General features: G+C 39.0%; 1 protein-coding gene across 4 annotated transcripts in view; it reads right to left on the bottom strand.

Moving 5' to 3' along the window:
* Positions 1 to 991: 991 nt before the first annotated feature.
* Positions 992 to 15,002, bottom strand: part of TJP2 (tight junction protein 2) — a 69,385-nt gene continuing 55,374 nt past the window's right edge. For 2 of the 4 annotated variants that reach the window (XM_082074247.1, XM_082074244.1), the window contains exons 11-23: positions 12,942 to 13,092; positions 12,079 to 12,187; positions 11,319 to 11,529; positions 9,228 to 9,415; positions 8,108 to 8,203; positions 7,917 to 7,996; positions 6,660 to 6,870; positions 6,140 to 6,240; positions 5,571 to 5,783; positions 5,108 to 5,218; positions 3,823 to 4,164; positions 3,312 to 3,397; positions 992 to 1,964 (exon numbers count right to left, since the gene is read on the bottom strand). In XM_082074247.1, the coding sequence (XP_081930373.1) occupies positions 1,796 to 1,964; positions 3,312 to 3,397; positions 3,823 to 4,164; positions 5,108 to 5,218; positions 5,571 to 5,783; positions 6,140 to 6,240; positions 6,660 to 6,870; positions 7,917 to 7,996; positions 8,108 to 8,203; positions 9,228 to 9,415; positions 11,319 to 11,529; positions 12,079 to 12,187; positions 12,942 to 13,092 (2,068 nt within the window). In that variant the 3' untranslated portion in view covers positions 992 to 1,795. The remainder of the gene's footprint in view (positions 1,965 to 3,311; positions 3,398 to 3,822; positions 4,165 to 5,107; positions 5,219 to 5,570; positions 5,784 to 6,139; positions 6,241 to 6,659; positions 6,871 to 7,916; positions 7,997 to 8,107; positions 8,204 to 9,227; positions 9,416 to 11,318; positions 11,530 to 12,078; positions 12,188 to 12,941; positions 13,093 to 15,002) is intronic. The other 2 variants (XM_082074245.1, XM_082074246.1) reach the window with 1 other exon arrangement.

Here is a 15,002-nt window from a genome sequence, read left to right on the forward strand (position 1 = left end):
CTAACCAGGAGGAAAAAAGCCTACAAGATAATGAAATGAATGAGTCAAGGATCTTGGGTTGTGGTGGGGAAAAATCACACTGAAGAACTGATGATCAGGACACTTACTTTAGCTTTGTTACACAATCAAGCTATAAGGTACATTCTAATATAGCAAGTACTTAAAAATTTCAAAGGTAAGTTGTTGTACTAAAGTACAGGTGAACCCACCTCTAAAAACCTGTAGCTGTAAAAGTTTTAATGGTAACAAAATTCCCTCCAGCTGAATGTAAAAAGGCTTCATCAAAGTAGTATCTTCATCAATATTTTTCTGCTCATTTATACTTTTACATTATCCCTATATGTTCCTATCTTTTAACTTGTTCTATATATTTCTATATATCAATTTTTATATTGATATCTTTAATCTCTTTATCAATGATGTGGATGAGGGGATCGAGTGCACCCTCAGTAGGTTTGCAGACAACACCAAGCTGGGTGGGAGTGTTGATCTGCGGGAGGGTAGGAAGGCCATACAGAGGGATCTGGACCGGCTGGATGTTGGGTGAGGGTTGTCAGTCACTGGAACAGGCTGCCCAGGGAAGTGCTTGAATCACCATCCCTGGAGGTGTTGAAAAGGCATGTACAGATGTGGTGGTTAAGAATATGGTTCAGTGGTGGACTTGGCAGTACTAGGTTAACGGTTGGACTCAATGATCTTAAAGGTCTTTTCCAACCTTAATTATATTATGCTGTGATTCTTACCTATGGTAAGCAGTGCAGGTTTCCTCATCTGAGATGCATCTATTCCTTTGCTCCAACAGGAAAATCCCACCTTTTTAAAGTAAGCATTAGAAAACCACGTTTTCTATTCCATCAGCAAATTGTAATTTCTCTGTGACCCACTGAACAATTTTTAAAACATTGGTCAGAATATTGGGAAGCAACAGTGACATTTTGAGTTACTTGAACAACACACGAGACCTTGAGCTGAACAGCATGCTGCTGTAAGTATACCTATGAAAGTCAGAGACTCTAGAAGACTAATACTACTGTTCAAAAGATACACAAGCTTTGTCCAGAATATATGCTTTATTATTTGCAGTCTGTAAATTTTAATATATGATTGAATTTCTACATCATTTTCTCTGTTTAAGCACATCCTGGTCTTTCCAACAACCCAGTCAATTGCACCTTTATTATGTACAGTCAGTATTTATGAAATATTGCATTTTATATCTATGAACTTAGAAAAATAACATGCAAAGGAAATTGTTACCATGAAATTGATTAAAAAAATAGGTTAAACAGTCAATCCCCTTTTAGTGTGTTATGGCTTTGCACCAAGTATCAGATGTCAAAACAAACAGTTTAAGATGCTTCTTGTTAAAGGCACTTACTGTTCTTCATATACACTTTCAAATTAAGTTCTATTGCATTAAGAAATGTATCTCTGGGTTCATATTTTCGTAACACAGCAGAACAGTCCAAAAAGGCAGCATTGATAAATGGGAAAAAAGGGTTTATGTTAAAAATATTGAAGTACTAAGAATTAACACAAACGTTCAGGATTTGGTCCTTATAAAACAGGCAACATCATTCAGGCAATAGTGATTTCTTTTCTTAGATGCTAACAAAATAATATCCCCAAAAATGAACTCTTCCAGTTCCAGCGTATAGATATGTCTAAGTTGAGTAGCGTACCCTTTAACATCTACCCCAATAAAAATGCAGGTTTTCAAGACTAACTACTGCTCCACTTCGGCTGTGAAGAAAGAAACCTTGAAAGAGCATTATACATGCATGTATTAGCAAGCCTACAATTCTGTGTCTCTGTATCTGGATGGCTGTCCATAATACCCCTTCTTAGAGTGGTCTGATAGCTGCCGACGGTACTCCTCCTCCTCCTCTGCATCGCTGCCGTAACTGCCACGGTTCTCTAGGTAAGGTCTAATAGGAGGTTTCTGTGGTTCCGGAGGTCTGGAGCTAACACGGGAAGACATACACATACACAACAAGAGCTTAACAGGTTTTCAGTTGCTGCTGCTACCCCAGCTGATATTTTCCTCAATTATTTTTGGACCAGATTCTTTCTATGCCTGCTTCTTTTGCATCCCCAGTTTCCTGTCTCAAGGTCTGCAGACTTCTTATGTGACATTTCTTAAACTTCTCTCCTCAATCAAGACTTTCATCCTTAAAAGTGGACAAAAATAACCCACATATGCTTTTTCTACACTGCGATGCTACCCATTCAAAATAACACTAAGCAGCTATATAGCAATAAAATCTGCCAAGTAAGGGCATTTCCTCAGTTTCAAGAGCCATGATTTTTGCAGTTCCACACTGTATGAAAACAAGATGTTATTCTCTTTCCATACTGCCCCTGTGCTTAAACACTTCCTTTAGGCCAATCATCAACATTCCTTTAAAAAGGCCACAGCACGGATTTCTGTATGTAAGAAAACATTTTGTATATGTTGTTAAAGATTACTTTTCACTACTTCTAAAAATCTGCCAAGGCTGTATAAACAAAGTATGCTTTTCTGAATCTACCACGAAAATCTGAAAATAGTAACTCTGTGTTTTCAATTTCTGCAGTTTAGATTATATAGTATGACATCAAAGGACTTAATTCACTAGCAAAAACCAAATCCCAGTGCTATTAGCTATTACCAAGAGGCATGAAAAACTTAAAAGTCCTGCAGAGCAGAAAACAAAATGTATCATACAGTGCTAGATCTCGCAGAGGTGACTGCTCAAGTCACAGAAATACGCAGTGTGTAGGATAAGATGACACAATGGTCAATCAGTCCAGAACGAACTGAATTTTAATGAAAGACTTCTCCTTTCAAGATACTTGATGGGTGACCTCAGGCAAGTTTCATCCTCAGTTTCCCTACCCACTGAATATGTATTTGAATAATCAAGTGTTATTAAGTAATTAAAACAGCAATTATTTCTTAGGAGAGACCAACAGTCATCGAGTATCTAGCAGAGTAAAAATGGACATCAAAGGGTGTGAATGCAGAAAGACTTCTGAGTAATACTGATTGGGGCAAAACTGGCTCTGCAAATACTTCAGCAAAAGCATATAGTGTGTCTTCCTGGGTAACTCAAAATACTATAAATGAACTAAAAGAAAAAAAAATCCTGAAAACCAAGAAGAGTTCACAGAAACTTTGCCCCACCTTTACAGTAATCTTTGAGGCACAACTAAAAACTGATATACCAAAGCAGGATTATTTGTATGAATAAAAATTGGCCAGATCAGTTTACCTCCTGCTGGTGAAATAACCAATCAAGACAGAATGCTTTAAACTGGATACACCTTACCTCACAGGCTGGGGCCAGTTCTGTTCAGACTTCTGTGTTTTGACAGGGACAGCATAAATATCTGGGTGCTTCTGGGCTATTTCAAGCTTTAAAAGAAAGTAAGAGAAAAGAACTATTATTTTTAAGTCAGTTCATTAGGGATTCTAGACCACAGATCTACAGGTCACAGCTACATCTGAAACAACTAAAGCACAAATTGGTAACTGATCTTATTCATATTCCCACAATTATATAAACTTTTGCTAGAGCTGTAATTCAAAGTGCATGTGAAAATAACGGATTGCCAAAAGCAGTAGAAGTATTAGAAGACAGCTTTCTATAGTTACAATAGGAAGCCTTAAAATATATCCTCTTTTCACAATCCAAACCACACAATGGTATGTCTGTAGGTATGGTTTCCCAAACTTCTCCCTCCAGAAGCAACACAACGCAAGGGCTTGATTTTCATTTTCAGGATGCAGGCTGTTGCACACTGGAAAGCACAGCAGGGGGAGAATGCATCTCTTCATACCCTGGCGTTTTGGGCCTCTTGTAGCTCTTGCATTCTTTGCATCCTTGCCTTATGATCCATCTCCTCAAATATTTTGACCTTCCTCAATACAGATTTTGGAGTATTTTCTTGTTCGCTTCCTTCTTCTTCCAACTTTGCTGTCTCCTCCTCCTCCTCTGCAGGTGGGACTGCTGGCTGAGCGTTTCTCAGGATGGGTCGCCCAAAGGCAGGTTTCGCAGAAACAGGTGGTGGTGCTGCTTTAGCTGATACAGTTGAAGTCTCACTGCTGACAGCAATGTTACTTGACTTGGAGTCATAGTTCTTGGGGAAGTCATATAGCTCCTCCTTGTTTTGTAACTTCCCCTGTCAGTATAAAACACAAAAACTTCATAATTTTCATTTCAAATGAAGGCTTTAACAGTGTCAATCCTCATCCAAAGTAACACTTGAAAGGTATTTGAACTGCTGCAACGTTTTGACCGTACGCTCATACACTACACATTAACCTACAGAAGATTAGCACACTTAGACTCACTTGTCCCCTTTTTTAAGGATTACCAGAACTACAACGTGTGTTAGGTGACAGCACAGAGAAAATAAGATCCCAAATGATTTGTTAGTACTACCTAATGTAGAATAACACTACCAGGAGTTTAGAAGTGCACAGGACCCACACCTGTTTTCTGTTTCATCTTCATTTGCTTTACTCATGTCCTGCTCTGCCTAATCTCCATTGTCGAGGCATACTTGAATATATTTTGAATACATGCAGGATGCAAGGGCACCCGTCTTCATAAAGAAAGGAGTTTGGGGTCAGGAGTAATCAAGAATTGCTAAAATACAATTTGGTATCCAAACATCAAAATATTTTTCCCCCTGCATCATTCCTGAGCAATGTTTGAATAGACAGTTAACATCAATTTCTAGTGATGGAGACTAATTTCAGAAATGGTGGATTCTGGTCTTGTGCTTTGCTGTAATGGCCATCAGGTACACTTTTCCTGATTATTAACTTATATTTGTCCTTGCTAAGCTAAAAAGAGTGCCTTTCAATTTGTTGGCAGACACAAAAAGGAGTCTACTTTCTTATTCCATGTAGGGATTGCACATAAATAACAACACTTAACAAAGTTAACATAAGTTTTCTGTCTCTGCTTGATCCTGCAACACCCTCAGTCTTTCCTTCTCTCCACACTTAAAATGTTTTTTAATCTCTGATAATTCCTATTGCTCTTCATAATGTGCCATCCTGGAGAGTTCTCCAGAAAAAGGAACTTTGTATTCAGAATTGTTTCTACAAGTTTACCTTAGGTGGTTCAGGCTTGAATGCTGGAGGTGGACTTGGTTCTCTAAGGATCTCCCTGCTACCAGCTTTTCTCAACTGAGCCCTTGGTTCCGGATTGTTTTTTTTTAAACTCTATGAAAGAAAATAAGAGAGAAAAATCACTGCAGTATCCAGTAACTCAATCATTTTTCTGTCAAGTTTACTATTTTGAGAACAATAACCAGGAGACAAATGACTGTCAGCAACCTGACCACAATCACTACAGACATAATTGCAAAGCTCAAGGTGATGAAACATCATCAAGAAACCTATAGAGTTAGGCAGAAAAGCAGAGCTACTACTATTTTTGCTCTGCACAAGGTAGCTCCAAAACACTACCAGAGGTAAGATTAAGCTGCAGTTTTCAAAACTCATTTTTAAGGCATACATACAGGGCTTTCAGAAAGTCCAAAGTACAGTCTTGTTGAAAATCCAGTCATCTCACCTCCTCATGATGCACAGGTTCAGAGGACCGGCTAACAGATGAAATCCTTGGTTCATCCAAGGGCTCATCAAGTTCATTGTCAGTGTATGCACCTCCTTCTCCATCCGTATCCTCTAGGTCACTGATCAGCCGACTGTCACAACTCAAATAGTCAGCACCCATTGCCGTAAGGTAAGACATACGATCATCTGCATCATCTTCCAAGCTGTCCAGCTAGAGAAAAGTCAGTAAGAATTAAGGAACAAATATTAAATACGTAAGAATTAGAGTCTAGTTAGGATTCAACATCATGCCAAACAACTCCTTAAGAATGACTTTGCAGAACTGAAACGCTAAAGTAGAATAATAAAGGAAAGTCCTCATCATTCTCCCCTAGCCACAGCATTAGTGGTGAAAGCTCCAAAGAATAAAACAGAACAATAAGTAATTTTTCATTACCAAGAAAGATATCAATCAACCACTTATCTATCCTATCCAGCATTGGCAAACAAAATTATGAAAAATTTTTACTGGCAAAAGATATCTTGAGACATCTGTACAGCTTAGCAGAGTATGGACTGACTGCTTACCTTTCCTTCTGATACCCATACTGCTTCTCCTTGCTGTTGCTGAATTGTATCTTTCAGACTACCATACCAGCTATCATTGGCAGAATTCAAATTGATGGTGGCTATAAAAAGTGAAGGAAAAAAGTACATATACACAGCAAATGCAATGTGATCCTTTATCCAGTCTTTGCTGTTTAACACTTTTTGTTTTAGTTATGTGAGAATGTTAAGCAGCCATTTCATTCAGATCATTGACAGAAGCATGGTATTTTTATTTTATTGTTTGTCCTTTCCACAAGCTTATTAAATCACTTATGTTTTAATGACAGTATGCCGATTCATAATTTGTTTTGTATTAGAATTTGGCAGAACAAGGAACTTTGAGAAAAGTCAAGGAAGGGATTGCTCATGCCCGTATCTTCACACCCTTCTACTTTAAGCTTGCATGAGTTAACATGCAGGGTAGTAAGTGGATCCTCAAGATCCACAGTCACATCCACCACACTCTTGCTAAGGAGGTTAGACACATGTTCCTCCTTACCTGTGAAGAGGTGTGAACAAGTTTTCTTCAGTTTGTTTGCTTGCTCATAAAGTTTTCTCGAGCTTTTGTTAGACGTGGAACACAGCCTTTGCCTCATAGTTTTCACACCCTGCTTACTGTCTGGGTTAAAGAAGACTACAATTGGAAACCACTGGGTATAATTTAGCAGGTCCACTGCTTTAGGAGTCACATCCAACAGAGCATGTTTATCCTGTTAACGAGAAAGCCCAGTCAGCGTGCTGCTTGTGGCAAACAAGAGGAGGTGCTTGGAACATCCTAGGAAAACCAGGATATTTTTGTCTAAATAAGACGACAACTTGTTGGATTTTTCCCCCCCCAGTTATATCACATTCAGAAGCCACAGCAGGCAGCCAGCCGTTTTCTTTCAGCTCCATTTTTCTGAACAGCTTTTGCCTGAATGTCAGTTAACTAACTTTCATGGTAAGTAAAACACACTTATTGCACCTTTTTTTCCCTAAATAGGTAGTGAAAGTTAACTAGCTTTTCTCTCTACCTGCCCCTACCACAGCTATTCTGGGTGCTATCTGTGAACTTTTATCTATTCTTACTAGCTGAGGCAAATCTCACTTTCTTCATTTGATATATTCCTCCTTAGCCACCTGTAGTACAAAGATGAAGAGGATTTTCAAATGTGTGTTTCAGTGAGGCCCGAGCTCTGAACAGACTTCTGTATGACACTAACTCCTCTGGCATTGATTTGATTATGCCCAGGGCAACAAGCTGCAGAGTACATTCTTTTTGCCTTAAGATTTTTAGGCTTCTTGATTGCCACCTATTTACTTGATCTCTAAACAGTATTAGAAAAAGAGCCAATGCAATCTCAGTAGATGCCAGTTAGCTATCATAGTCACTTCCTGTCCATTTCAATAGTAGCAACTCTGAAGAAATCTAAAACTTTACATTTCGGTAAGAGCAAACAGAGCACTGTGTGACAGTAAAGCCTCCATGGCAAATTCAGAAAGCATATAGTAAAACACAGACAACCACCTGTTCAGATTTTTAATGCACTAAGGAAGGAAATTTAATTTCTAATATGCAGTTCACCCTCCAACTTGGAGGATAGCTAGGAAATCATATAAACTGTTGTTGAAAAATTTCAAAACAGTCCTATCATTAGGCCAAGTCTACTGCAGAAATAGATGCAGTGAAGACTTGAGGACTCTGCAAGTTTTAGGAGCAGACAACTCAAAGAACATGCCTTTGAGGGTAAGCAGTTTTCACAGAGAAATACTCTACCTGCTCAATGATTTGCCTCACAGTGTTCAAGCGCACTACGCCAGTTGACTTCTCTGAACCTGCATCTCTGGGTTCTGTCTCTGCAAAGACAACATTTTAGCTTATTTGGAGTGGCTGGGCAGCTGTGATTATTAAGTTATCCATTCTCTCAGTTCCAGATGGGTGACAAGGAAGCTAGGAAGACAACTTACTTGCTGTCTGGTACAGATGAGGCAAATCATTTGACAACTTCTCCATAGCAACATCTGCAATAGGGCCGAATATCACCACGGGTCTCTTAAAACCAGCTGAAAAAATATATGGAGAAAATATATGTCTGATAAGACTGGTTTTATATACAAGTGAAGCGACACAGACAAGATCTTCAATTACTATGCAAGGTTACAAATAAGTTGAAGATATTAAAAACATAGATTTTTCTTTTTTCCCCAAAAGTTTGTGCAAGAACATAACTCATACAGAAAGCTATTTTATCAGCTGAGAAAGCAAAAGAGATTGTTTTAATTTAACAGCTTCCTTATTCCTTCTAATGAAGATGTACTGAGAGAATTTTACATTCCAAAAACATACAGCAGATCTTCAGTAATCCCTCCATCCAGCAAAATAGCACAAACCTTGACCCAGTGCGTTTTGTGTGAATAAAGACACAAATGCTAAACCAGCTGCAAAGCAGCTTGAATAAGAAAAGCAAAATTGTTATGTTTATGTCAAAACAAGTGCAAGCAAACACAGTCCCTGTAAGTTAATAGGGGAATGACGTTATATTACTCAGTCTTCATCTTGGTATCTGGAGCTCCTTTAAAATACTTTTTACTGTATGTTTTGTTCCATAATACTGTCAATTGCAAATACTCAGAAAACTATCATGAGCTGCTCGACATCATTAGTAATAACAGCTAGTTTAGAATCACAGACCATATCAGCCTTGATTACATTTGGACAAATTTTTGAAAACATATGGGTAAGGTAACGTTAAAGTAGTATTTATGAGCAAGATAGATTGTGATTGATCTCAGGCATATGAATTGTACTTTCACAGTTAGTCAAGGGGAAGATGAGGAAACAAGAAAATCCTGCTTGTTTCTTCCTTTTTTAATTGTAAGCCTTGAAACTGGCACATGTCATTTGGAGTCAAAGAGTAGCTAACAGCATTCAGAAATTTGCATTCTGAAAAAAATGTCATCCCTTCCTGTTGCTCAAATTCAACACTGAACGCAACTTGTTTGAAATCACTTATTTAGCTGACCAAACATTTGGACTCTGAAGCAGCCAGCAATAAACAGGCAGCTGGCTCACAGCAGTTTCACTTACCCTCACGCAACTGAACTCGCTCGTAAGCTGGGAACTTTGTGCTCACAGATACAATAGCTGTCAGATCTTCACGACTCTTCCTCAGGTTCTTCTTCACTCCAGATCGCTGGCCACGTGTTCTCCAGAAGTCTGCCCTATCACTTGAGCCATCTTTTTGGGCATTTTGAACACTGGCCATCTGCTCAGCTCTGACAAGGAAAGTACAGAATTCATTTGTACAGAACTAGTCAAGGAGGGCAAAGACTCTTTCACTGAAGAAGAACACATTTTCAATTTACAACAGGTTATTTGCCGGATAGACAGCACGAGTGCAGGAATGAATAGAGAAGTCCAGGGTCTTCTGCCTTGGAACAAAAATAGTGTCAGAATGATGCTCCAGCTTGCCACAGCCACAAAATTGCTGGGTGGGAATGAGTCCTCAGGTCTTAAACTGATAACTCACACAAGCATAAATAAAAGAATGGTGAGCGTAACTCAGAGCTGAAGGTCTAAAAAATTGCTGTCACTACTCTTTTCTCCATTAGGCCTTGTAAGCTAAGTAACTACAGCATAAAAACAAAGGCTGGTTTGGTCAAATCAATTAACAGAGAAGACAGAATGTATTCACCAGGAAAGGGGCGGGGGAGTCACATAAGAAGGACCTATTAGAAAGCAGCGTAGCGGAAAGGGACCTGGGGGTCCTGGTGGACAGCAGGATGACCATGAGCCAGCACTGTGCCCTTGTGGCCAGGAAGGCCAATGGCATCCTTGGGTGTATTACAAGTGGGGTGGTTAGTAGCTCGAGAGAGGTTCTCCTTCCCCTCTACTCTGCCCTGGTGAGACCCCATCTAGAATATCGTGTCCAGTTCTGGGCCCCTCAGTTCAAGAAGGACAGGGAACTGCTGGAGAGAGTCCAGCGTAGGGCAACAAAGATGATGAAGGGAGTGGAGCATCTCCCTTATGAGGAAAGGCTGAGGGACCTGGGTCTCTTTAGTTTGGAGAAGAGGAGACTAAAGGGGGACCTCATTAATGTTTAGAGATATAAAAAGGGTGAGTGTCACGAGGATGGAGCCAGGCTCTTCTCGGTGACAACCAATGGTAGGACAAGGGGTAATGGGTTCAAACTGGAGCACAAGAGGTTCCAATTAAATTTGAGAAGAAACTTCTTCTCAGTGAGGGTGACACAGCACTGGAACAGGTTGCCCAGGGGTTATGGAGTCTCCTTCCCTGGAGACATTCAAAACCCACCTGAATACATTCCTGTGTAGCCTCATCTAAGTGTTCCTACTCCGGCAGGGTGAATGGACTGGATGATCTTCCGAGGTCCCTTCCAATCCCTAACATTCTGTGATCCTGTGATATTTCAGGAACTTCTGTACAATGCAGTCATGAGCTTTTTTCCCTCACCTTAAAATCACAACCACACTCAAGAACTTAAAAACTGCAGTCTAAAAATACCCAGACTTTTTGCTGATGAATTTTAATACTTTTACTCATTGCGTACATTGAACACTTACTATTACCTCACACGAATTTTGGCTAGGACAGCATATTTAAGCAAAAAACATTGCTGTGCTTCACTCCGTATTTCATATAAAAATAAGGACCACAGCTACCAAGAAATATTAGCCTTGGAATAAGTTCTTGAAACATTTTCCATAAGGATATACAAAAGAAATACAAGCACCGAAGTTCTTTTAAAAGATTAATCAGAATATTCTTGCACATGAGCGTCCTAAGGTGTAGAGGTTTGATGTTGTTTTTTTTGGGGGGGTTGGTTTGATTTGATTTGGTTGGGGATGAGATAGAGGGTAGAGAAGAAGGGAGAAAAAAGGGGAAAAAAAGAAGGCAAAAATAGGACCCTACACCAACTTTCTAGAAGAACTGAAGTTAGCAGTCAAACCTTGGTTGATTGCTGAGACAGAAGTTCTAGGCCTGTGTTGCAAATACCTGATCTACTATGTAGGTAACACCACCCTCTCTCATCCTTTCCTCACCCTCCCATTGTAAGGGGAAAAAAAAAGAAAGAAAGGTATGACATAGGAAGCAAAAATAACTTGGAAAAAAAAAATTAGTTCAAACAATGGGTAGGAAGACAGCATGCCACCTTACCTGCTCTTATTTGGAATGAGTCCCTTTTCCAGTTCATTTCCAATCCTCACAGCCAGCCAGTTTCCCAGTTTGCCATCATACAGCGTATCAACTACTCTAAAGATCTCCCCTCTGGTGAATGCTAAGCTTTGTGGTGACTCTTTTTCACACTCAAAGTGGCTTCTGATGAAGAATGAATCTCCTCTACCACAGGCCATGATGTCTCTGTAGACTAAAACAGGAACTCCCCTTTAGTTTATATTTTTTACACTTCCAAGAAAGATTAAGCCGTCATTCTAGAGAACAGTTTTGAAATTCTTTCCCTCCACTCAAAAATGTGCAAAAAACCAGCCTTCACATTAACTGTTGCTCCTTAACTGTTCATCTTGCTTAACTGTTCATCAGTAAAACTGTCCCTTTGCTGCTGACTGAATCCCTTATGACTGCCAAGACACAGCAGAAAAGTAATGCCAACAGCAGATCTTGGGCCAGCTGCTACAGAGAGAAAAGCAGAAGGAACACGCAGTACATTGTCACTCTTCAGGATTAAGAAGAGAGGCTATTTGTTAATAACAAAAGAGATGGAGAAGTGCTCTGAAAAACACATCACATATGTACATCTGTATGATCCTTGTGGTATGGAACATAGCCAAACTACTGAAAGGGAGAGTAAATAAAATGCTATCAACAATAAGCACAAGAGACATTATTTGTGGTTTCACTGACAAAACAGAGCTTAAAAGATTCATGGATATACACACATTTTATTCAAAGCACCTACCATCGTATTTGCTTTGAGCCAAAATTGTCACTGTTTCACCTTTGGGAATTTCTAAGAGATACAAAACAGCATCTTCCCGAACAATGCCTCTGAAGTCTTGAGTGTTTACCTATGTAGAGAGAAAAAAAATAATAAAAAAAAAAAACAACAAAAAAACACCTGAAAAATCAACAATAAAAGGAATAACCAAAGATTTTTGTTTGATCTAAAAATCTTAAATATTCTCTCCTCTTATACTTTTTTGTTGAAGTCAATACGGATGTCTGTTGCCACCAGGATTATTTTATTCCAGCCATTAACAGTAATCTTTCTGAAGTAACAAGGTCCTGGACGTGCACAGCTAGATTTTTTTTATTTTGACACGCTCCAAAACACCTTGAAAATTAAGGCTAACACAGGAGAAAATAGACAGAAAATGACATTAGCCTCCTATTTGCATTTTTGAAAAATAAAGGAGAATGTAGAGGACAAAATGGCATAGATGATATAATTGGGAAACTGGAAAAATAAATCACCATTATCCACGGAAATCAGAAGGATGAAAGAAGAAAAATGAACTGGCGTAAGTTTTTCCTCACTCCAAGACTATGAAGAAGCGTTGTACAGAAAATTTATTCTCCCATCTTGTGGCATTTTTATTGATTAATATTTCTCTTACCTAACCCTTCCATAGAAACTTAAACTAAACCTTGATAGACAACTCTCCTTCAAAAACTCATTTCAGTTAAGACCCCTCCACCACACATACACACTTCCAAAGCAATAAATTGACTTGCTAACATCTTAATTTCTTCCATAATTCCACTAAGAAGCAAACTACAAAATACAAAAGACATTTGCATTTCAGGGACACAGATTCATACCTTAAGAATCTGATCTCCTTCCTGTAGTCCCTCCTGATCAGCTGAGGTGCCTTCTTGAATTCCAGCAATAAATATCCCTACATCATTTCCACCAGCCAGTCGTAGACCCACACTGTCCCCTTTCTTGAATCTCACCATTTTCGTATTAGGACTACAAGATTTACAGGCAGAAAACAGAAGTAAGGCCAGGTGTTAGGCATATAACAGGTTTTCAGGAGAAAATAATTGCAACTCTGTTAACAAAATTGTATTAATAATATTCTTAGTCCCTTTCTTTCACTATATAGACTGTATTTACCCAGGTAATTCTTCAGTGAGGGAACAAAGCAGAGAATTTGCAGTTTTCTGAAACTGAATTAGGAAAAGTGAGTAAGTGGCATAGACAGACTTGACAGAGCAGGAAAACAACTCCTTGTTCCTGAAGTCCCCAAATAGTCCTCTACCTATTGGATCCTCTCTCCTATGAGGAGCTGGGTCTTTTGTGAAAACCCTCTGAGTTACAAGTAATCATATTCATTGTTTTTTCCTGTATATGCTTGAGAACTGTCATATGCCTTCAATTTACACCTATTTTCTTTGCAGTTTAACATGTTAATTAGACAGAAGTCTTCAAATTTTCTTGTAATGAGAACTATTTCAAAGTATATTCTACTGGTATGTTAACAATCAGTCCTTTCATATTGCAGTGGGAGAGGCTACCAGGCTAGGTTCAGCTTTTTTGCTGTCAGAAAAGCTGTATGCCCGAGTGACCTTCAACACAGAGGACAGTACTTATCAGTCAGCCTTTCTCAGTAATACCCTAAGCCTGTATTATAAATTCCCCTTCACCAAAATAATCACTTGATTAATTTGCACATCAATGACAACATATGCAGGGGGCAACCCAGAAAAGACCAGACACTCCATTTGGGAAAATACTCCAAGCTACAGAATATCTTCAAAAAGTTATCTTTAGGCTTCTCCTTACAGTCTCAGTGCTCTTCTCCCTTCGATTTCTGCATTTGGAAACCCTCAAAAGAAAACGCATAAGTTGGTTTCCTATTAATATAGTTTACAACATTTAGTATCTTAATTGTTAAAGAATCAAGAGTACCAAGTTCCATTTGACTAGTTACAAAAATAACAAAAGAAACAAAACAAACACAAAAATAAACTTTGGAAGGAATATTTTGTTCACTTCCAAGCAGAGACTACAAATGCAATATGGACTGCACAGGCTTGGATTTGAAGGAAAGACATCAATTTCTGTACAGAAATTTCCAGCTTGTATAGAAACACGCATTTGGCCCTATGTTGCAACAAGCTTGTTTATTAATTACTTAGAGGACATTCTCTTTGTATCTTAATATTGCAGAGAAGGGGAGGGTTGTTTTGTGTACATATGAAACAATGGAAGAGGTGTAAAATACATTTCCATAGAATTGCATAGGTTAGAATGGCCCTCTGCTCAAAGCAGCTTGTTCAGGGCCTTGACCATTTACGTTTTTGAGTATCTCTGGTGGTGGAGATACCACAGCCTACAAGGGAAAGCTGTTCCAGTGGTTAATGATCCTCATTAAAAATTGTCTTCTGTTCCAGCTGGTGTCCCTTGCTCTTTTTTCTACTACTGTACCTGTCTGAGAAGAGTATGGCTCTGTTTTCTCTACAGCCACTACCCACTAGGTGTTTGCAGAGAGCAGTAAGATGTCCCTTCAGTCTTCTCTTCTCCCGGCTTAAAAATAACCCAGTTTTCTCCATCTTTTCTCATTTGTCATATGCTGCAGCCACTGACCCCTTAGACTTGCTCCAGTATGTCAATGCCTTTCTTGTCCTGACGAGTCCCAAAATGGACATAGTACTCCAAATACTATCTCAAAGTGCCAAGTAGAGCAGAATAAAAATACAAAAGCTATGCCACTGTGCACACTGCCATGCAAGTCCAGAAGCACAGGGGTGTTCTATATCTTCCGGGTAGAAGTCAAGTCTATAACTTCCAGGCAGATAGTTTTACAACTAAGTTTAACTCACATATGGTCAGTTAGAAGGCATGTCACCTCTTCTTGGCAGTAAGCTGTAAAAGGA

This window comes from Streptopelia decaocto (assembly GCF_964273445.1).
Source record: "Streptopelia decaocto genome assembly, chromosome: Z".
Taxonomy (NCBI): domain Eukaryota; kingdom Metazoa; phylum Chordata; class Aves; order Columbiformes; family Columbidae; genus Streptopelia; species Streptopelia decaocto.